The following is a 23,995-nucleotide window of genomic DNA, read 5'->3' as shown; positions in this document are numbered from 1 at the left end:
CTTTTGTTTGACCTGCATTGCGATGCACAGCTCCAGGGACAGTAACAAGGGGTAAACCACTCACTTAGCTCTGGCTCCTTTCATAGCAAGATGGCTTTTTCGTAGCTCTCCATCTCAGATGTCCTACCCTGAGTGGACTAGCAGTGCAGCTGTGAAATACAGGCTTTCCTGGGATCAGAGAATCATAGAACCATAGAATCGTCTAGGTTGGAAGGGACCTTTAAGATCATCTAGTCCAACCATCAAAATAGCTCTGACAAAAAGAAATAAAAAAGAACCAAACCAAAAGAAAACCATACAAAAGGACCCCCTACATTACCAAACTATATCTCTAAGCACAACGTCAACCCGTCTCTTTTGAAAACCTCCAGGGGTGGTGACCCAACCACCTCCTGGGCAGCCCATTCCAATGCTTAATAACCCTTTCCATGTAAAAATTCTTCCTAAGGAATTCCCTCCTCTTGCCAAGGAGCCAGAGCACCGGTGTATCTGAGCACACCGTGGGCAGCCCATTCCAACGCTTAATAACCCTAATTCTTCCTAAGGAATTCCCTCCCCTTCCCAAAGAGCACCGGTGTATCTGAGCGCACCAGGGTGTATCCGATACTCTCGATGGATGTGTTCTACTTCAGAAACACACAGGAGGAAGCTCCTTGCTGCTGTAGGAGCACAACTGCTACATAGTCTAACAATGCTTCGGTGTCACCAGACTGTTCTTCACAATTCGGTTTTTCACTCCTTCAAGACAATTTCTAATACGACAGACAATTTAAGTTAAATGCAATAAATCGGGAAACTGGGGTAGTGAGGCACAGCGGCTTTAAATGTCACATTAGATACTATGGTGCTCATTGAGATTTAGACTTTAATATGCTGTATTTTGCTCCACATGACACAGCTGTCTTCACAGTAGCTGCATATTAGCGCACATTCTGGTGCACGTAAGATCAGTCAGTCTCTTCTAATCTCAAAGGAACCTTCAAAAACAAGACAGGAAAATTCAAAATCATGCAGCTACCAAACAAGGCACGAGATAAAGCTTGTCTCAGTTAGCCCATTGCAAAAAAAGACAGAGGAAAATCAAAATATTAAGAACATTAAGCACAGTTGGTCCCATGGGACACCTACAAAGCACATCTGAAGGTGTGATTCATCACACACACCCAGCTCCCAACATCTTCTGGAATGTTCCAACTTCAACGCACTTGGATGAGACTCATAGGCAGAGTGAGTCCAACATCTTCCCACTCCATTTGCAAACTGCTCCTCCCTTTTGTGTTGGTTCCTAACGATTCCCTCTAGCAAAGAACTGTCTCAGCATCTGGCCCTGAGCACGATGAACCACCATTTTGCGGGGCAGGGTTGTTGCACTGTCGTCTCCTTGTTCGTTGACCTCCTGAACATGGCGACCAGCTGGCCCAGCAACCCCAGTTTCCATTCACAGCAGCATCTGGAAAAAAAAAACCAAAGCCAGAAAGGACTGTCAGAATAAAGCAGCCCTTTCCACAGGAAGAGCTGTCAGCTTCCATGAATCGTATTTAAATACAAATAGCTCTCCCCCTGTCCACATCACTAGGAATATACTCCAGTCATTTAAAAGGGTGATTGTTTTGAAGACGTTAATTCTCTGTTCAAAATTTCTGATGTTTGTTCAAACTATGCTTTATGCAGAAAGGACAAGGAAAAAAAAATCTATTAGCTTTATATTTGCTTGTAGGGTGTTTTTCTGACATAGTCCAAGCCTAGGTAAGTAAAAGAGCAACTAAATTCGTGTCAGCCACGTTTTGAGGTTCTAGGGGAAACGTTATCACATTCTTCTTCAATGAACAACAGCTTGAATATTCAGCTTTCTATCTGTTGCTTTTCCTATTACTCTGCTTCTTCTAGACCCTGAGCACGTGAGTGACATAAATTCAGAATCCTGAGAATCAGGGAGCCGAACACAGAGGCAGTGCATAAAAGGAGGAAAGGGGAGTGAGAAAGGAAGCTACACGTTGACAAGTGGATGGATGTGAGTCTTTGGGAGGGTCGGATGCGATTACGCGTGTGGTAAGCAGACTGGAACGAGGTGTAAGTGACTCCACAGATGAAGGCTCCACGGACTTCCTCAGAAACACCTACAAAATTGACCCTCTGCTTGGTGAAATCTTGGTTTAAAACATATTTCAGACTGGCTTAGTTAGGACACAGTCATGCAGAATGAGAACTGGATAAAAGACTGTAAACAAAGCACAATGATAAATGCAGTGCATCAAATTGTGGGATGGTGCCAGAGCTCTGGGTGCCTGAGATCTGGTATTATTTAGCACCTAAATTAATGAGTTGGAAGAAGTAAACAAAATGATTAAATTCACAGATCATCCTAAACTACAAGGAATTAAGAACATCAGTCAGCAGACAGCAGCGATCCAAAGTGACCAAGAAGCATTAGTAAATGCTTCAAGACAACATAATAGGATTTTAAGATTAAAATGCATGGTAGTATATCTGGGGGAAAACAGTTTGCAACCTACTGGCTGTGTCAAAGGGGAAAACTGGGGAAACAGAGCTGTTGGAGGAGACCTAAGGCTTGTCATGGATCATAAATGAGGCAGGAGTTCATACTTTGATATAATTGCAAGATGCATTTATGCAACTTTGAACTGCAAAAGTAAAGTCACCTCCTCGTGAGTGCAAAGAAATTCAGAAGAGGGCAAGGGAAGTCTATCTGTCCCTTTGCAGGACCCTTACTAACCCCTCGTGCACTGGGCTGGGCAGAGTGGGGACAGCCAGTGCTGGGCATTGCCCCCCATCCATCATTTGCTGTTCCCAGACACTCCTAAATCCTGCTGGGACCGTCTCCTCACACTTGGGTCCCTCTTACCTCCCCTCTTGCTGATCTCGCAGGCAGTGCCCCTGTAACCAAGGGGACACAGGCATTCACACCTGGTTCCTGGAAGTAAGCAGAGATGGTGGGATTAGAGACTTCAAGTCACCTTTGCCTGCAGACTCCCATTTCTTCTCAGTGCTTCATCTTCCGTGAGAAAGGGACAGTGGGCAAAATGATATCACCATTTTTCTGCGATAGTGAAAGTATAAAATTGCAATAAAGTGGGGGAGCTGTGACTACCCTGCCACCCCTCTCGCCTTCCCAGCCATTTGTTCCTGTCGCTGCACTGCGGCTCAACCTCAGCCACCACCTCTACCACCTTGGTAGAGCAGAGAGGGAAGAAACTGCAGCATCGTGAATGAGCACCCAGGACAGGAGCAGCCCAGCTTGGCTTTCTGGCAGGGAAAAAGTCCACGTAACTCCAAGCTGGCTGCCCGGCGTCCATCCCATGGCAGGACCCCGGAGGAGGACTCCCACTTTGGAAAATAACAATCATTTAAAGCCTCTTGTGGATAAATTCCTAAATGAAATGCTAAGCTGACTCAGCACCTAAAAAGTTATTTAAAAAATGGTAATCACGAGACGAGTCCTTTAAGTGCTACAATCAACTAGCTGGTACCTGAAGCCATGGTTTCTGCATTAGATACATTTAGATGATAACGATTCTCATCAGGACTTTTGCAGATGCAGATTGGAATTATGCACTTGACAAAATGGTCCCTTTGTTAGAAGCTCTCATCACATTATATATCTCTGTTTAGGCAGTGCGGTTTTCATTCAATTTGATTATTTTTCCCCTTCATTTTTAAATCACAGCCTGCTTACAAAGGAGGACAGCTTCTATTAGAAATGGGGGGAGGTGGTGGTGATAACTGTGCTTGGCACTTATATGGTGCTTTTCATCTTCAAAACACTTTTACAAACACTAATTAATGCTGAGACAGTAGTCACTTCTCCAGGAGGATGGAAGTAATCTTAAAAGGAAAGGAGGAGACTTAAAGATGTCAAGGTTTTTTTTTTAATGCATAATTGAGATGGAACAAATTCCTCTGCAAAACTGACACAGATGCTCACTCCCATTAACAAGGCTCATCCCTTGACTTTACTGCCTTTACTTACCGGTGGCACTCTACAAATAGACCAACTTAAAAAAAAATATATTTAATTACCTGAACGAGAAATGATAGGAGAAACTAAAGAGAAGATTACTCGTCAAGCTTCCTCCCTCCCTTCCCACAAATTCCCAGCTCATTTCTTTTAGAGGGTGGTGAAGAGATGCAAAATCCTCCTACCTTGCAGAAAAGGGATGCCATTGTTTTGGCACGGAGCACAGCGACAAGAACTGGTCTCCAGCTGAAACTCCTCAAGGGCCCGTCGCAGATTTTCCTTTATTGTGATTGCGTTAGCAAAGTCAGTTGGAGTCACCAGCTGATATAGCGGCTCTGTCTAAAGAGAGGGAAGAAACTGCATTTATTTCCAACTTCAAGATGGTGTGAGCGTCGCAGGGCTCGGTGGGAGCACAGCTGGAGAGGGAAATGAAGGCCTCGTGGTAGGGGCTCCAGGTTTCCTGTTAGTATTTCCTTGAACCTCACAAAGAACGAGGCAGCGATGCCAGGAGTACTTACAGGGATCCTCTCCTTGCTTTACAACACCAAAGAAACTGCAAATGCATAATAAAATGCAACTGCCATACCATTAGTTGACAAACAGGCAAAATTCCATAGTAGTTTCATTAAAGCCTCTCAACCATTTTCCTAATTTGGACATTTTTAGATCAGATTTGCTCAAAATTACATTTCCAGAGTGTTCTCTTACTCCGATTTAAAAAAGGTCCCCCCAAAACCCCACCCACCAAAATCTCCTCCACTCCTCGTACAGCCACACAACACGTGGTCACGGGCATTCACATTTGCACTTCCACCATAACCCCTTCTGCATTTCAAGGCCGATTTGTCTCATTATGAAGCCAAGATAAAGTTTTCCCCTGCCTTTGGAAGCGAGAGAATTGTGACCCTCATCTGCAGATGGGGTTGGTGGGAGAAGATAAGGGGGTGCACAGCACGGTGAGTGTGCAGTAGGGGCCAAGGAGACTTTGAGTCACTCATTTATTTTTTTTCCCGAGGGCAAGTTAAAGTGTGGTTGGCACAATATTGGCATGTGTCATCAGCACATCCATCCCAAATTCCCATCCTTGCTACAGAGATGCCTGCCGCATGGGCCGTGGCAGCACAGTAAGCATGAAAGATCACCCCACTGCTATTACAGGCTCAAGCTACAAGAAATAGAAGAATGTTTCGATAAAAAAAAAATGCTCATTTCCTGCTGCTGTACATTCACTCTTCATCAATTATCTGTGATCCATACTTTGCTTTTTGAATTCAGATCATACAAATGAGGAAATACACTAAGAGTGACCTGCCAAGTCCCTTCAGCAGATGATTTATGAACTGATTTGCTTTAGTTTTCCCTAACTAAGCATTCCTGGGCTGACATTTAGTCACACTCTGCTGGTACTTTTGATCTTCAAGCCCCTGGGGGATATTGGTATGGAAATGAAGGATTATAGACACCAAATCCGAATTACATCCGTCTGAGGTTTTTCACTGGGCAGCCCGGTCACCGATGCCAGGCAAGACAAAGAACGTTGCAATTTCTTGTGGGAGAGTTTTCTGTCTGTGGGATCCAGCGCGGAGGGTTGCATTGATGTTGTCTCCTGCCCAAAGACCTCCCAGCACACTTCTGGAAGCTCTGCCCATAGCACACCAGGGGCTTGGGAATGCCAGCTCCACTGCAGCAAGTGCCAGACAGGCACTGGCTGTATTTCCAAATTACCCATTTTTGCTTTGGTTTGTATTTTTTTCAGAATTCACCTCTTCTCTTTAAAAAATGAAATGTAAGAATTTTCTATGAGAAGCAAAGGCCTTTTACCAGTACAATTTTTGCCTAAAACTACATTTTACAAGGAAAAACAGTTATACAATGATAAATTTAACTTCCACCAGTACCAGCACAAACTCCTGTTTAAAAGGATGCACCTCTTGCACCTTTGCACTATTCACTCAGAGTGAACTTATTTTGACATAAAAAATGATGAGGTGGAATTGCCACATACTTCTGCTCACATTTTACTTTTACTGTGCCTTGCATTTCTAAAACTCTTCAGGATCAAAAAACCTTGACTCTTCAAAACCTAACTCATATTTTTAAGGTTTAGCTCTGCTGCACAAACACCCAGGCATGTACGGTGAACTATTTGACCTTCAGAATGGGAGAGAATTGCTGCTAAATAGTCACTGGAGAAATTTCAGGGGGAAAAAAAAGTCCTTATAAAATATATGCTGCCAGATACATTTTTGATAAGTGATACATTGGTAGAACAGAAAGCGGATAGTCTGACCTGCTCAGTAGGCAGCAAGGGCTCACATCCTCACAGCCAAGTCAGAAGGATTAAAGCTGTTTAATTCATGTCATTCCAACCTCACCACCCCTTTTTAACACATCATACCTTGGATTTCCTGAACACCCAGTCTTAGAGAAAACATCTTGCACAATACAAGTCTATTATCTGCCCTAGAAGTTTCTCTGTTTTGGTGTTTTTTGTTTTGTTTTTTTTTTAACGTATATATTTAAACACAGAGTTCCTCTTCAGAGGCTGAAGGAAGTGATGGATACAGTACCTTTAGCTTTATGATTTCAGGGTTGTACTGTACAGCATCTCCCCAGTCCTGCATGAGCGCAGCCGTCGGCAGCTCTTTGTAAGCCAAGGTGGTAATGTATTCGCTTGCTCCGCCACGAACCAGGGCGATGAAATCTTCCACAAACCGTTTTTTGGAGGTGCTGTCTGCAAAAATGCGTTCAGGAAGTGGTCAGCTCTGCTCAGGGATGTCTTTGTGGATTGCAGATGAGATACAAGCTCACAGCAAAACACCCCCGTATGTAACCCATCCCAACGGGAGAAGAAAGGGAAAAGGCCACAGCGTTTCATGCCTGTTTAGGTTGGAAGAGACCTTAAAAATCATCGAGTTCCAACCTCCCTGCCATGAGCAGGGACACCTCCCACCAGAACAGGTTGCTCAAAGACCCATCCAGCCTGGACTTGAACCCCTCCAGGGATGGGGCAGCCACAGCTTCTCTGGGCAACCTGTTCCAGTGTCTCACCACCCTATGCCTCTCCTGTTCCCTTGTAGCAATACCCCCATCCTCCTCTCCTGCACCCTATATCTATCCCCCTAAATTTCCTCCCTATGGTTATAAGCTTGCAGGTCCTTCCACAGCCCCATGCTCCTTACCACCATGAACATTGCCTGTTCTCCTCCACATATCTTCAGGTGAACCCTCCTCCCACTGCAACACTCCCAGCTTCCCATGTGTCCCCCAAGGCCCCCCACAACACCATTACCTCCCTGTGCTCCCCATTTTGGCTTTTTTGGGTACAAGAAGCCACATGCTGAGCTGCTCTGCTGAGAGGTGGGTGGACTGGTAACATAGCACCAGTCAGGTGGGTAATGGTTAATCTGTCCCTGGTTTTTCTGTGGGACATCAAGCTTCTTCTCTACCTAGCAAATAAAATCTTGCAAAAACCCAAGTTTTGAGACATCTACACCTCTGTCAAGCTTGGCTGGGATTAGTCAGCAGACTCAAAAGGAGCTGTGAGGCGGTGGAGGAATCCTTCAGGCAGGCAAGATCAAAAAAAATCTTCTTTTCACTACGACAAAGGCTAGAAATGAAATTGCAGAAGTGTTTCATGCTTACCTCCGATCTCATCTAAAAGCGATTTACAGCCAGCTACATTTATTCCAAGGTTCACATAGACAACCTTAATAAGTCCACCAATGTTGAAGCCATGCTGTGCACATTTCTGGACATCGCTCAGAGAATAACCTTAAATGCACAACAAAAACAAAAAAAAAAAAAGTAGCATTTTAATACAACTGCTCAATGATTTATGTCAACATACATAGAAACTGTGAGTTGATAAATATTTTTCCTTTGGGAAAACAGGAGATGAGATAAAGAAGCCTTTTTAAAAATATATATATATTTAACAGATCTATATGAAATGAAATGGAAACTGTACATTTTACAGAACTCTGAAACAAAGTCCAAATGCAAGGTAAATGCTGGAAGAGGCTTTTAATGACCAACTCATCTGTACTGGGTTATGCAGAGCTGCAGCAGGTGGAAGCCTGGCCTGTGACTTAAACACCAAACATCTTTAACAAAGGACAACCCACCACCCATCCCCATCCCCAGAAGCCAGGCTTTTTAGGAGTAACTGAGGAAGTAGCTTTTCCTCCCTTTGCTGGCTCATATCTCCAACTCTTTGCTGCCAGAAGAGCCTTAATTGTTTCATGGAAGTTTCTCCATGAAGCTCTACTATAACGTTTCTCGTGGCATGTAATAATTTACCCTAAGAATCTGAAAATCCACCATATCTTCCTCCCCAAAGTCCTTCTCCAAACTCCTTGCTGTCCTGACACTCCAGAATATTTACACAGTTATCATGGTGAAACACCAGATATGACACTCAAGTATCTCTTTTCTTCTGCTTTTTTGTTGTTATCCCCCACATTTCCCTGAATTCTTTACTTTTTTTTTGTTAAACTCATTATCTTGATGATACAGATGTTTACATGAGCTCACAGCACAAGTATCACCGTACGGCTGTCCTGTTCTTAAGCTCTTCTCATACATCTGATATTGGCCAGTTTCAGGATGGTCCCTATTAATGCTCATAATCCATATGCACCTGAAGGTAGGAACCACTATTTTATGACATCCTTGTACAACACAATCCAGACCTCTCTCCTGCCATCTTTCCCACAAAAAGCAGCAAATCATGAACCACAGACACACCTTGCATATTGGATTATATGTGAAAGCTGTGCAAGTGCCAACCCCGTGTGACATGGCGTGTGATAATACATCTGCCAAAGAAGACTTGATTTCCAGCACTGACAGGAGAAACTTAGTGATGGTTTTGAAGAGAAAAACCTGAATTCTCAGACAGGGCCTAAACCATAATGATGGATTTGAACGGAAAAACCTGAATTCTCAGACTGGACCTACCAAACCCCGGTGAGAACTTACAGCCCAGCTCAGCAGTGGGGACAGTGTGAAAATGCTGGTACTACAGCAGGATCCTGACCTCCAGCAGCAGACGCTGCCAGGCAGGATTTTGATGCAAACAAACAGCAATACCCATCAGTTCAAACAAACATGGCTTGTAATGGGCCCACCCCATCAGCAGAGAAATTGGGCAAGCGCTAACATTGAATATCTGAAATCTGAATCTAAATTCTGTCCCTCTGGGCTGTGTCTGACCACGGGATAAGCGGCTTCCTAGACAGCAGAAGAGCAAACAGACTGAGTGTCACAGGCAGCAGAGTCCACTAAATGCTTTTGCAAATAGACAGCGAAGGCAGTTACTCACTCCCACGCCAATGAATAAATAAGAGAGTGCAGCTATTGATTAATGTCACACGGCTCGCTCTATCCTACACAACAATCATCATTCCTCGCAACAAAAAGAAGCCAGAGTCAAAGAGCAAGAGCAATGTCAGGCACAAGAGTCACCCAGCAAATTATTTACTGTTTCCTACACGCTGGAAAAGCTCTCGAGGCTAAAGGTGTTTCAAAACTGTCATTTGAAAGGCAATGGAAAAAGAACTTAGGTGAAGGTTTTCAAAGCTAACAAAAGCGTTAAGCTACACGATCCTCATTCATCTCAACATCTTGTCAGCCTCCAAAACGTGTCGTCTAAAATACTTGCTACAGGGCCCTTTTTATGAACTGGCAGCACCCACAGCTTGAGAGCGAGATGAAGCCCGTGATGCTGAGCATGCTTTGAAAACCGGGCTCTTTATTCACTGCCAGAAAGCACTTCTACTCCCATATTTCCTGCAGGCTTTCTTCGAGATGCTGTTGATTCCTTCCTCTTCCATCTCTCTTTTCTGGCCTTGGACTTAAACCATCATTGGGTGCCTGCAGAGGGGTTCGCTCACCAAAAAGCTGGCCCCAAAAACTTCTTCATGACCATTGGATGCACATACCTGCATTTTGGAGCTCGTTGCTGTTCAAGACTAAAGTATACTCGTAGATGCCACCGACGGTAGCCTCCGTGATGTAATGGGTGCCATAGTCTCTGTAGAGCTCTCGGTACTCCCCGTAGCTGTACTCCAAGGGGAGCTGACGGAGTCTCTGCAGGAACTCGTAATGCAGCATCAGGGCTCGGGGCTTCAGCTTATAAACGGCAACAGCCAGCTCAGAACGGGCGTGAATAAACTTGCTGGACTACATGAAATGCAGAAACACAAGAGAATCCACAAGTGAGGGACGTCGTTCCTGTGACACCATGTGGTTATTGGCCATTAAACAATTAACGCTGGTCAGGATTTGTCAAGTTAACACTTTGCAACTGGAAATCTTCTAACTTAGCAAAACCAAAACCTTTAGTAGGAAAGTTTCTGAAAATCAGGATTCTGGCCAGTATTACGGGGAGAGAAGGAGGGGGAAGAGGGAGAGACACCCATTACAGGTTAGGTGATGGCTCAGGCCACAGCTGGGACATGGGGACAGCCAGGCTCCAGGCTCTGCTCTGATACAGCTGGGATGCAGGGACACAAGCAGCATCCCAAGAGACTGCTCTACCCCTAATAATGTCAACCAGCCTGTGCCTTTCACCACCTCTTGAAAAACATCAACATCTGAAATCATGATGATTTGTATGTCAAGTCATAATTCCCTATCTGATCAAAATCTGAAATCATGATGATTTGTATGTCAAGTGATAATTCCCTATCTGATTTATATCTGATTTATATTCTGCAGAATATGCCATTACAAAAAACTCAAAGAAAACACAAACACTCATTTATATTCTGCAGAATATGCCATTACAAAAACTCAAAGAAAACACAAACACTCCAAAACCTTTAGTAGGAAAGTTTCTGAAAATCAGGATTCTGGCCAGTATTACGGGGAGAGAAGGAGGGGGAAGAGGGAGAGACACCCATTACAGGTTAGGTGATGGCTCAGGCCACAGCTGGGACATGGGGACAGCCAGGCTCTAGGCTCTGCTCTGACAGAGCTGGGATGCAGGGACACAAGCAGCATCCCAAGAGACTGCCCTACCCCTAATAATGTCAACCTGCCTGTGCCTTTCACCACCTCTTGAAAAACGTCAACATCTGAAATCATGATGATTTGTATGTCAAGTCATAATTCCCTATCTGATCAAAATTTATATTCTGCAGAATATGCCATTACAAAAAACTCAAAGAAAACACAAACACTCATACACACATACAGACAAGTGTATTTATATGCCTCTGTATAGATATGTGTACATGGGTATATATTGCATGTCCCCGTCCTGGTGTAAAAGTCAGGAACAGAAGAGGTCTTTCCAAAGGATTTAGTGTCCAGTTGTTGTGGCCAGCAAGGCGAGCACATCAAGGGGGTTTCAATATAAAACTCTGTAGCTTAATAAAGTCAAGACTTAGTATTAGGTTTCTTTATGGATATCTATTGCAAATGCGTCTCATATACCTCTGATCTTGTCACTTTGCAGGAAGCAAATGCAAGTTTAATAGCAACAAGGAATACTCTGCCATTCGTGAGTGCACTTTATACTGAGGGGAGAGACATAGATCAGTGATGCTATTAAACCATTGACAAGAGCTAGGTTTGTTTACAGCAATAACAGATGAAAAAAAGAAATCAAATGATGGCGCACACCACCTCGGACTGAATCTCATAAAGCGGTCCTAGGAGTTATAGATTAAAGCATCTAAAGTGTGCATCAGATCACAGCCGTGACCACGTCTCTGCAGACAAGACTGGAAGTGATGGAGCCATCCGTATTTTGAGGTGTGTGTGTGTGTCCTGATCTGGTGAAGGATGCACTCGGCAGATAGAACACATCAGCTGAAGTAAAGTGGCTTGTGTTAGTCTATAATTAAACCCACGGAAGGGCTGCTAGCAGTTTCATTCTACATTATTGTCAAAGCTGCCCTGCAGTTGAACAGATTGGCTTCACTGTTTGCATTATCATTTACCGAAGTGACAGCTCCTGCCTGGCTGAGCCCACCTAAAAGAGGGATGGCCCTTCACGTGTGAGATGACATTGTGCAATGATGGCACACACCGTAGCTATCCACACTGCAGACCGGTTTCTGCACTGAGTGCACAGGTGCAGAAGTTTCTGGAACTGGAGAAAATCCCATTTTCCCTTCTTTCACCCAGATTTCTCTATTTCTCACCCTAATTCACCCACAGGGCGGAGGGACCTGTGGGCTCTTGGTTTTGTTAGCTAACAAAACCCCAATTCTACCTGTGCAGATTCCCTTGAGGCAGTCACTGTGTTGGTTGCCCCCACTCACCTCCCACCTGCCAGACTGTTTGGGCATCAGTGGTAAGAACTTTTTGACATCCCATGGCTGGGGTGCAGCACGGAGACCCTGCTACCAGTGTCACTTGTACATCTCCTCCGAGCAAGGCCACTGTATGGAGGGGAGGCCATCTGCTTCTTAGTTCCATTTATTTTAAGATGACTTCACTCCAAACATCCAAATGTGGATGCCCAGCGGGACACTGGAGAGAGTGTGCTCATTTGTGGCTGATTTTGGAGGTCAGGCAGGCTGGTTCCTGGCTGACAGGGGAATGGAAAAGCTCCTGTGTGCTGTAAACACAGATGAAGGCGACGTGGCCGTAGCAAACACTTGACCAATACAAACTGCAAGATCCAATCAGGAGGAAAGATTTCATTTATCCTAGTCCTGGCTGTTGACCTGATGATGGGGATCAAACCAATATACACACACACACATACGTACAGACAACGCTCACAGAGAAATAAGTGGAGCAATGCTTACAGTTGAAGAAAATCTTTTCATCCTTTTCATGAACTTCTTGAACCTGTTGTCGTTTGAACTGTAACCAAGTTCAAACAATCCCGGTATTTTTATACCAAAGCTGAAGCTAGACTGCGAAGCTTTTGCCTTCAGGACTCTGCTTTCATAATCTGAGTAGGAGTCATATTCAGTCATTGTAAATTCATATTTGCCTTTGGTCTAAACAGAAAGCAAAAACAACACGTTCAATTTCCTGCATAGTGATTGTATACCTGAAGCATGAGGAAGGAATACAGATACAAATATACTTGTGAATTAATGCTTGCACTTTGAAGATGAAAAGCCCTGTATAATTGCAAAGCACTATTATTATTAACACTGGTACTTCAAGAATACTTGACTTGCAGCAGCAGGAAAGCTACTATCTCCTCCATACTGCAAGGACCTCGGGCTTTTACTTAATATGTCAATCTTATGCAAAGAAGGTGAAATCTTAAAGATAGGCATCAATTAAAGTATGAATTCTAAGAGGAAAAGGTTCCCTAATGGGCAACATTCAAAAATATCACACTATGTCATCAAGAGCATTAAGGTCAAATATATAATAATTGAAATACAGCCTTGATGCACCACAGAAATGAGCTTGGTGCTGCCTCTGCTTTCACACAGAGTACACGGTGTGTTCTTACATCCCAGGCTGCTGCACAAGGACAGCTTTCCCAGCCTGGCTTTCTGGGCACTCCACAATTCCACCTAAAATCAACCTCCCCGTGCCCAGTGGGAGGCTTTCAGGTCTTCTTGTACAGATGGCAGCGGGAAGTTTAAGCTCAGTTCTTGCAATGACAAGGTGCAAGGGAATACTGGCATCTATTCCAGTACACACGGATATTATTAGAGGCCGTGTCCAACTCCATGTAGTGCGTGGGGCATGATGATGTTCCAGAAGTAGGGCTAAATTCAGTGCCATCCCATTTCATCTCATGAGTTTTCTACCTCTTTAAAAAATTATTTAGTAATGAAGCTTTATCAGTATTACTCACTAATTTTATTGGACTATATGTTTATTTGCAGATGAAGCTGACACATACCTCTGGCGTATAGCTCTCTACGTTGTATGGCTTTCTGAATCTTGTGTCCATGATATAATGGGGAGAACATCCCCCAGCATAGTACTGGTGATCAAGAACTAATCCTTCCAAGTTGTTTGTGAAGATATTTAACCTGTACATGAAGCATAACAACAAAATATTATCATTGATTTAGGGGTAAACATCAAATGGCTTGGCTGAGAAAGGCAGAAGATTCTTTGTTTGGTTGAGGGCTCTCTGGTTTGTTTTTGAGGGCTTCTTTATTTTGAAACTCCAAAACAAAGTTTTGCCTCTTTCACTGCCTGATCAACCCATTTGCTCCTGAAAGACCTGACTAACAAGAAAGCAAAAGACAGAGTCAAATTTTGACACTTCAATGAGTACAGTAATTACAGAAGGGCAATTTTCACCGCCCAGCTAGGAGATACACCAGAGCATTACTGCCACCAGCACTGGTAGCTTCTGTAGCCTTTACTGGAACTCTCTGGGAAGAGCAGAACAAACTGGACCAGCCAAATCCTCATCCCACCAGGCTGCTCACCCCAAGCATCCCTGAATGCCCACGGCAGTGCAGCAGCATCCAGCTTCAAAGAGTGGTTTGCCAACCCATGTCATGAGCCCAGACTCATTTTAAACCTACATTTTTTCTTCTGGTTTATCAGTCATAATGTTTGCTGGGTTGGTCAAGGATCAACCAGAGGTCAGTAGATGAGAGTGAAAATTCTCAGGGAATCTTGGTACTTGAGCAAATGTTCAACTACTCCTTGAAATCACTGGGAAGTTTTCCTTTGATTTTAGTGGATGATGGACAGTAATCTTAACCCATCTGCTCTGAGAAAGGATGTCACACTGCTATCTTTTTAGATGGGGTGGTTAAACTGGGCTGATGGGATCCATGGCAGTAAAAACCCTTCTGTTGCTGTCAGGACACCCTCATGTCAACCCTTGTGGCAGACAGCTGAGAACATGGCACTCACCTCCACATACTCATACTCAAATAGTAAGAAGAGGAAAATATTTTTTAAAAAAAGATAATTGCTAATAGTCCGTGTCTTGTCCCTATTAGCGTTCCAGGCCTCTGTTAGATCTGCTTCTACTTATTTTGGGGAGAGAGACTTCCACGATAATGGCTTTGAAGCTTTAAAATATTAACTCTAATTTTAGAACAATCTGAAAAGAAGGGAAGTCCACTAAAGGCAAATTACTGAGCAATTGTAGCTTCAAAGAGATGAGAAGCATGTTCCTATAATTGTCCAACATTATTTTTAATTTTGATTAAACTCAGAAGTACAAAGCATTAGCAATGACATGTGCAGCAGCCATATCTCCAGAGAATAAGGAGGAAATTATAATTTTCCTTGCAATACGATTTTTTTCTTTTTTTTTTTAAATGTAAAAAGCATATTTTTTTTCCCTGCAGAATGAGAACAGACTCTTTTCACACAGTCCAGTCGTACAGAAAGTTGTCACAGTCTTAACCAGTAAAAGCTGGATCAATTCAGATGTGGATTTGAATCCGAAAAAAGTTGGGGCTTGGTAACATGCAGGTTAATCCTACCCCCCCCACAAAGGATAAAAATTCCACCATCTCTCACTACTGGAGAAGAAATCCATGACATTTTGACACATCCACCCCTCCAATTCATACACTGTGCAAAAATACAAATCCATAACCAGGTTCAGATTTTAGGCAATCCAAGTGTGGTGGTGCAACCACCCCCCACACCTTAAGCCACCTAGTGCTTGGCGTGATTTCCCCCCACCTGGGCCACATAATAACCCAACATAAAACAGGATAAAAGGAGAAAGACAATGGACCAGAATGTTATGGCAACCCCTTAACACCTGGACCACATGGCAACCTGGGACACATAACACCTCAACATAAAACAGGAAAGAATGTGAAGGGCCATGGACCAGAACGTTATGGCAACCCCTTAACACCTGGACCACATGGCAACCTGGGACACATAACACCTCAACATAAAACAGGAAAGAATGTGAAGGGCCATGGACCAGAACGTTATGGCAACCCCTTAACACCTGGACCACATGGCAACCTGGGACACATAACACCTCAACATAAAACAGGAAAGAATGTGAAGGGCCATGGACCAGAACGTTATGGCAACCCCTTAACACCTGGACCACATGGCAACCTGGGACACATAACAACCCAACATAAAACAGGATAAAAGCAGGACAATGGACCAGAATGTTATGGCAACCCCTTAACACCTGGACCACATGGCAACCTGGGACACATAACACCTCAACATAAAACAGGAAAGAATGTGAAGGGCCATGGACCAGAACGTTATGGCAACCCCTTAGTGCACCTGGTTCCCGTGTCCTCTATTGCTTGGAAACAGTTGATAATCAATCACCCGCTGACAGTACCTGGATCATGGCCCAGAGAGAGGGGGTGATACCAGAACCTCAAGATCTAGCAAGTTCTGGGCTTGTGCAACTGGTGGAATGTACCAGAATATCCCATTGTCCACTGATACCAGAACCTCAAGATCTAGCAAGTTCTGGGCTTGTGCAACTGGTGGAATGTACCAGAATGTCCCATTGTCCACGTTGGGCTGGAGTGGAAAAGTACCTGATGAAAATCAAGTATCTCAGACCCTATAAATAGTGACTGCAGAGACCCTTTGAGCGAGCTGAGTTAGAACATTGCTCAGGGAAATACCTCAAGGGCTAAAGGGCCAGGGCGAGTCAACCTTCTAGGGTCTCAATTATCCTTGAGGAACGCTGACGCTTTGGGAGTATTTACTCTGAACTCGAGAAGAGAAAAATTTTAATTATAGGCTAGTCTCTCTTTCATCCACCTCTCTATCTATTGATGTGTTCCTAACATAAACATTAACTTTTAGGAGTGTGGGTGTTCATATATTTTACTGAATCCAAATATTTTCTGCCTCTGTGTGTGTGTTTATATGTTTTTGTGTTTATACAGATACATATTGATTTAGGAAAAGCGATACCCGTCAGCTCATTAGAGTCACCTGCTGCAAAATCTGAGTAGTTAAATGCTCAGGAGGTATGCGTGTGTGCGACTACTCCAATGGGGTGTGTTTATATGTTTTGATGCTTATACAAATATATTGATTTAGGATACCTTATAGTTAAGTTAGTGTGAATCTTGTTATTTTCGAATCTGTCATTAAGTCGCTGTACAATTATTTTGTTAAATCACCATGTAAATCCTTAAATTGGTTAATGATTAAGTGCTGCTAAAATTTAACCTCTTCATTTACCTCAAACTATTAATAAATTTTGAATTGCTGCTGAGTCATAACCATGTCAAATATTTCCATCCGTGACACCAAGATGCTGATTTAAGTCACTCTATAAAGACTGGTATAACTGTATGTTCGGATTTTAACAAACCCTCCTTTGTTTTTCTTTCAAAAGCACAGTTTGAAGTAATCTCTTCATTCCTAAAGGCCAGGTTTCCTGCTCCCCACAGACTGAATTAGGCCAGAGTCTAATTCTACTTAGATCTGTGCAAAATAACTGGATTAGTGAAACTCTCCCACTCATTAATTTAAGGGCAAGTACCTGTAGATATTAGAGGAAATGTTTGGTGTTGACATTTCCCTCTTCACCCACCAGGTTTTGGCAACACAAAGAGCACACACAGGCTCTTGCAGGACACATTTGCGAGCTGAGCTGATGATCTCCGCAGGATGAACACTCCTGGGGACATCTGGGACTTGTACTCACCTCATCTCTCTCCGAAAAACTCAGGGAGTCCACCAGGATTTGCCCACCAGGCTTTGGACCAGGACCCCAAAGGCTGCAGGATCCCAACTCCTGATACAGCAACTGCTACAGCTTTTCTCTCTTCAATGTTTATGACTGAAGCCACATAAGACCATTCTTATTCTTAAGTAAGAAAACACCCCGTGAAGGTCACTGACTTACCCTTTTGCCAGATTCTCTATTCCCCAGTATTGCTCCATCTTCTGGTCACATTTTCTAAACACTTTTTTGCAGTTTTTCTCATCTGACCGGTCCCCGCAGTCATCATCCCCATTACAAAGCAGCCTCCGTGCAATGCATCTCCCTAGGATGCAAGCAAAAAATTACTTATAAAGCAACATATTATCTTGCTTACTGGCAATATTGCAAAAGCACAGTCCCTGACTCAGAGTCTAGAAACGAAATAAAAGACTCCTGTGGCGAATGGTTCAACGCTGGCTGGAAAATATTTCCTCTCTATCTGCATGAAGAAATACACATTTTTAATCACTAGACTCCATCTGCTCAGTTTTGCTCAAAACTTTCAAAATCTTAAAATTCCTTGTTCTACCTAGGAAAAAAAGACAAAAAAGACGCCCCTAGTTAAAAGTATAAAAAGGGACTGACTTTTTCTGTTGCTAAAATTTTTTAGTTTTTAGACAACAAACATGCTGGAGACTGTTCAGCAGACCTTGTATGTGATAATATTATTTTTCCCCCTTCCCATGTGCATAATTCCTGAATTCTTGTTTTTCAGTCTCACCGAACCACTAGCCCAGGGGACAGAGGTGACAGTCACCTTCCTTTGCTCCATCTCCTCTGCCCCAGCACCCTACTCCCTGCACACTGTCCTCTCCACTGCCAGGGTTTAGATGTAAAACAAAAGCTGATGAGGTTTTGGACACAGCTATCTGCTGCCTGGCTTCCCCACGCTGCTTACTGCGGTCCCGACTAATTAGTCATTGATAAGGGTGGAGGGAAATGCCATGAAGAACTCCATCATAGCCTGCTGTGCTCTTGGGCATATGTCAGGGATGCCCAATGCATGTTCTCCTGTTGCTGTCAGATCCACCTGTGCTACAGACTTTACTGATATATCTGGGTTTTAACATCCTGCCTGGAGATTTTAAAGCCATGCTTTAGACTGACAGATTTTGGCTGACTGATAGACTCAAAATCACTGATGCAAACACAACACAAGCATGGACAGACCCAGGTCACTCCTCACATCTCTTTAGCCCAGCATACCCTTGTAGAAGCCAAAAGTTCAGCGTGGTGGTGTCAGAGGTGCCACCTGAGCACCACCACTTCTCTCTCCATAGGTTCTTACCTGTAACTGCACACACAAACCCATCACATCTAACTCTATTCCTGCAAGGATTATTTGTAACACAGTCTTCGGTTTCTTTGTCAGAGTAATCACATGGATCTCCATTGAACTGAGAAGGTTGTTCCAGGCGGGCAAATCTGTACTGTGATGAAATAAAAAATATTGACTCAAGTGTACAGAAATTGTGAATTTCACGCTTGCCTAGTTAAAAAACAAACTTTGTGTCGGGGAGATCTGATCTAAGAGTACTGTCATATCAAAAAAAAAGTGTCGGTAGAGAAGTGTGATGCTGGTAACGTGCCTCATTTCAAAGGATTCTGATCTGCGGCAGTTTTAATTTTACGAAGGAAGGATTGAGGATCGGAAGGGATGAAGGAAAGTTTGCTTTTCTTTGACAGTTTGTTTAAATGAGCCTGACAAGGTAGTGTGGGCATTTGCAAGAATAAGGAAGGATTCAGTTACGTCTCCTCTCTTTCAATTAGCACTGGTAACGACATCCCTTGTTATTTTCTGTCAGTGTATTTACTTGGCCCTCTGTATCATTAGGGATTTTTTTCCGCCCACAACACTGCTGTGAAGCAGTCAATTACTCCGTCCAATATGTTAGCCCTCCTTTTCTTCCCAGCTTTTAAGATTAACTCTTTGATATGAAGCTTCACACTTCCCAACTCCCATCACTGGTTATTCCCACTTAAGCCTGGGAACAGCTTCTCCAACTCGTTAGCAGAGGTCCCTCTAGCAACGGGGATTTTGCTCTTCACATTATTGGGATCATCACTTTCATTTGATGGGGCTTCTTGGGTAGAAAATGCTCATTGGCAGACAAGAAAAAGCATCTTAATCCTGAGAGGAACTGTGTGTCTCCAGGTCCCACAGGAGACCATTAGCAGCAATGGTGCCTTGCACTGATGCTGGAAGAGGACTGTGTTGGTGACAAAGTCCCTGCAAAGCCTGGGCTTTCCACCTGTGCTTTCACCAGGTCTGGGCTTACACCTCCTCAGAACAGTGAGGTGGCCTGGAAAACACTGGATTTACTGGAGGTGAAGAGCTAAAGCCACCTGAAAGCAAAAGCCTGCAGCTTCACTTGTACAGGGCTTTCCTCAGCAGCTCCTCACTGTTTGCCCAACCCCATGGACAAAAAAGACAAGGCTTGGAGGGTCCTGCCTTCCGGTTTCTCAAACGTCATGCCTAGACCACAAACACTCACCTTTTTCTTTTGACAGGGATCACATTTGCTCCATGAAGACCAGGCGGAGAGCACACAGTCACGGGGCTGTGGCTGGTTGCTCACGGACCGGGCCCACCTGCCGTTGCCCACGCTCTTGTTGGTGCTGCTGAGGTTAAGGGCCTCCTCTTCACCACTGCATTCAACAACAGAAGAGCTTCATCATGTGAAACCACAGAGTTGTGAGGACAAAACAACTTGGCCTATAACTATGTAAAACTACATGCCAGAAAGAACTAACGCTTGTTAGACCTCAGCAAATCTTCCACGTGACCTCTAGGTCTTCGTACTCATTTCAGACAGGCATTAATTCTGTATGAGACCCGACTCACTCTTCAATGCCCAAGAGTAGACCTAATCCTCTACACCACTACCACGAGAGTAAATCTGCAGAGCACTCAGGAGGGTTGACAACAGGACACACATTTCATCTAGTCATCATGAAAAACTCAACGCATGTCCCACCAACATGGGCTTCCTCTCAAGCTGCGCCAGCCCTACCAAATAACCCGGCCAAGTGGCCAGCAGTAAAATCTGCACCATCAGTTGCTGCCCTTGCCCCATACGCTCCCTGTTGCTTGCTGTATGGGCAGCACTTTGGTACCTTGCTGCCATACGCAATGACCAGCTCCAAGGTGGGACACCCCCAGGACAAACACCTGTGCCAACTCTAAGGACTGGTGCGTGCTCAGCATTTTTGAAAACCAGGCTTAAGCGCCTCCCTTTGCCGAGCAGCCTATTTTTTTCTCAAGCTGGCCAACCCCATTAGTCTTGGACTCTGTTCTCAGTTCACAATAGAGAGTCATGAACCCATTAATCCCATTCATCCCAGTAGTGAACCTGAAGCCCAAATGTGAGCCTCTACTCTTCACCCCAGCCCCTCACATGACAACTGTCTCCAAGGTTTCCACTATGCCGCAGCTAAAATGCTGTCTACTCTTTTGGCAGATTCAGTATTTCTGATTAAATCCTTGTCCCAGACAAACACTTCCTTGTAGCCCCTAATCTAAGTGGGAAGCTGTACTAAAACATTAACAATTAGTTTCTTTTCATGCCCACTTTGACAAGTAAACCACCACCACAGCGTTCCCAATTCTTCCACCAAGACAAGGATTAGCATCAGCTGAAGCTGTAAGTATGATTTAGTGCCTGGCAAGGGGCTCCCACTACTGCGTATTAAAAATCACATGGAATAAAGGAATTACAAAAACTCATCAGCTCACTGAGGCATGAAATCAGAGCTCAAAGTTCAGAGAACAGTGGAAAAATATAGTTAGATCGGAAAGATTACAGTCACTGATTGACCTCAGCCCTCCGAAAGAGCACTATCTACAGAGCTAGCAGAGAAAGAAACAACTGTCAGCCAGATTCTTGCCATTTACCTACTCAAAGAACACAAAAAGCCCATCTCTCCAGCACACTGATGGGCAGCTAGCACGGGAGGAGGCTGCATGTTGCAAATGGCACATTACAACATGACCGTGGCAATTTGTCATCTCAGATTTATCAGCCGGGATTATTTTTCTAAAGGCAGACACGTTGCACTACGTTAAACTTCAAAACAATGTCCTTCGCTAGTCGTTAGAAATACAGAAATCGCCCCAGACAGCAATTATGTGCCATCCAACGTGAAAGCAGAGAGTTTGTAGTGATTTTCACTCTTTATCCTATCACCCCATGGACACGGCTTGGGAAATATTCACTCACCCGAAGCCATGAACGGCGAGGATGCCGAGCACAGCATAAAGCAGCAAGAGTTTGATGGGGTCCAGAGCAAACGTTGTACGGGCTGCGCTCATGGCTCCAAGGTTCCATCAGCGAGTGGAGACCGCCACCGCTCCCATTCCATCTGCCCGGGAGGGTGTTGAAAATGGTTCAAGTAGAAAAAGATAAATTACAGGGTCGTTTTTCCACACTGTAAACAGCAGATGACCCACCACCTGGCAGATTCACAAGGTAAACGTTGCATTTGTTAGTACACGGCTTTCTGGAGGCAAGCGGGAAAGAAGCAAAGATCTGTCCAGAAGCAATTCACGCTTTCGTTTGTAATGCTCCTTTCAAGGGATGGGGAAAAATGAATATTTCAACAAATGAAACACGCTCTGGTCTTGGCAAGAGGGAAGCAATAAGTAAACTAAAGTCGGCTTTCTAGGAATAGAGTAGACTGCAAAATCATTTATTTATTTCTGCTTTTCATGCCTGCCTTCCAGAGGCAGGCCAGGCGTCAGCAGTTATTGTGACTGCTCGGGGAAAGCCTCCATCCCAAGAGTGCCCTTTGCTGCCTCTCAGCAGGGCTCAGGCTACAGGGGAAGGACAAGAGCCACATCCCTTGTCCACAGAATCCTCTGCTCCATGTACCCAAAGTCTTGAGCCCATGCAAGCAAGACCTGTCTGGGTATCAAACTAAACATCTTGGTGTTTTCTAGCTACTATACTGAGTCATTCTCCCTCTTAAATGGTCCTAACAGGGCAGAGAACTTACCAAGGGCTGATTCCCATCAGTTCATCTGGGCCTTCAAAGGCAGATCAGGATCTTCAAAACCTTGCAGAGTTGTTCTTTGGTTGCCTGTTGAGGCAGTTTTCACGTCCCACTGCTTCTCACTTCAGGTATAGTTCTTTGTGATTCCTGAAACACAGCAGTCTTTCCCTTCGTTATCCTAACTAGCCTTAAGCTACAATGAGTGTCTTAGAGGGAGAAAAGTTCTCCGAGTCTGTAGTTCCCTGTACAAAATGCTGAACATCACTGTGTTTTTCCACCCTTCCTCTTGCTGGACAAGCAGAGGTTCTTTGAACAGTTGCACTGGGTACGACTATGACTTTTAACAGCACGGCTTCTCCCCCTGGGCTAAATCTGAGTGCTTCGACAATACAAAGAATAAATACATTTTAATTTGCTCATTATGGGAATGATGGATGCTATAGATAAAATTAATCATATTCACTAATACAAAACAAACCTGACAACCTCAGCACCATTACCTGGCCAAGTGCTACACCACTTAATGTGTCACAGTTACCTTACAAATGACATTATTCTGACCGTGGAGCCATGTCTCTGCAAAATAAGCTACTGGCTGCTGCATCTTTCTAGTTTGGCAGCTTGATGACAACAATTTAACACAGAGAAGCACGTTAACTGATTCCTTTTGGGAATCTGCTCCGAATAAAAAGATTGTGTCTCAGGCAGCCTGTTTTTTTAACCCAGTGTTACTGAACAGGCAGTCAGTGATTAACTGCCCTTTCATCTCCAGACACGGAGGACAAACTGTTAGGAAAGACGGTTTGGGCTGCCCAAAGCTTTTTGTTTGCCTTTTTTGCTTTACGTTTTTGTTTCAAATGACTTTGCCCCAGACTAAAACCCAAGATGTGCTTATGCGATACGGGCTTGCTCAACCTCTGACACAATTGATTTAGCTGTTAATCATTTGTGCATGGCAAAAACCCACGCTTTTACAGGAAACACCTCTTCACAGGCGGGACCTTTGCTGGCTGGGAAATGCAGTACGCATCCGATATGCCAACAGCAGCAGAAGAGAAGCTAAGATTATAGCCACAGAGCACCCTCATAGATTTAACTGCAAACCATGACAGTGATCCCAGCGTGTGAAGATCTCCAAGCAACCTACTCCTGTTTTGCTGCCTCTCACCATGCGCATCTTAGTGGTGACCATGCTTGCTCCTGCATTAGCAGAAAGAAGTTCGGTTAAAACAACAGCAGGGACCCAAGAGATGGAATTTCCCACACGTTAACATACTTTTCAGAGAGAACTGAAAAGCAAAATCAGGTTTGCCACATAATTTATGAGCTGGGTTAATTAGAGGTAGGTCTAATTCACAACAACCACCACAGCTTTTTCCACTTCCTCGCAGTTTGGGGCT

General features: G+C 44.1%; 1 protein-coding gene across 1 annotated transcript; it reads right to left on the bottom strand.

Moving 5' to 3' along the window:
- Nucleotides 1–848: 848 nt before the first annotated feature.
- Nucleotides 849–22,001, bottom strand: C8B (complement component 8, beta polypeptide). The gene is made up of 12 exons (XM_014939144.1): nt 21,824–22,001; nt 20,099–20,252; nt 18,892–19,033; nt 17,745–17,886; nt 13,812–13,944; nt 12,745–12,942; nt 9,922–10,162; nt 7,622–7,750; nt 6,547–6,710; nt 4,162–4,315; nt 2,864–2,932; nt 849–1,450 (listed from the first exon to the last, which is right to left on the bottom strand). Exons 1-12 carry the CDS (start codon nt 21,913–21,915, stop codon nt 1,299–1,301), a joined length of 1,770 nt encoding a protein of 589 aa, XP_014794630.1. The 5' UTR covers nt 21,916–22,001; the 3' UTR covers nt 849–1,298.
- Between the last annotated feature and the right edge of the window lie 1,994 nt (nt 22,002–23,995).

The sequence above is a fragment of the Calidris pugnax genome, unplaced genomic scaffold (assembly GCF_001431845.1).
Source record: "Calidris pugnax isolate Ruff unplaced genomic scaffold, ASM143184v1 scaffold18, whole genome shotgun sequence".
Taxonomy (NCBI): Eukaryota; Metazoa; Chordata; class Aves; order Charadriiformes; family Scolopacidae; genus Calidris; species Calidris pugnax.
The sequence above is the reverse complement of the archived record's forward strand: the minus strand, read 5'-3'. Positions and strand labels throughout refer to the sequence as shown.

What these genes read in the sequence shown, in the direction of transcription:
- C8B (XM_014939144.1), bottom strand. Translation starts at nt 21,915, where the DNA reads ATGAGCGCAGCCCGTACAACGTTTGCTCTGGACCCCATCAAACTCTTG. An exon ending in GTTTGTGTGTGCAGTTACAG is followed by an intron (nt 17,887 to 18,891) that starts GTAAGAACCTAT and finishes CTTGCATCCTAG; the next exon opens with GGAGATGCATTGCACGGAGG. An exon ending in CAACGAGCTCCAAAATGCAG is followed by an intron (nt 7,751 to 9,921) that starts GTATGTGCATCC and finishes TGTGCATTTAAG; the next exon opens with GTTATTCTCTGAGCGATGTC.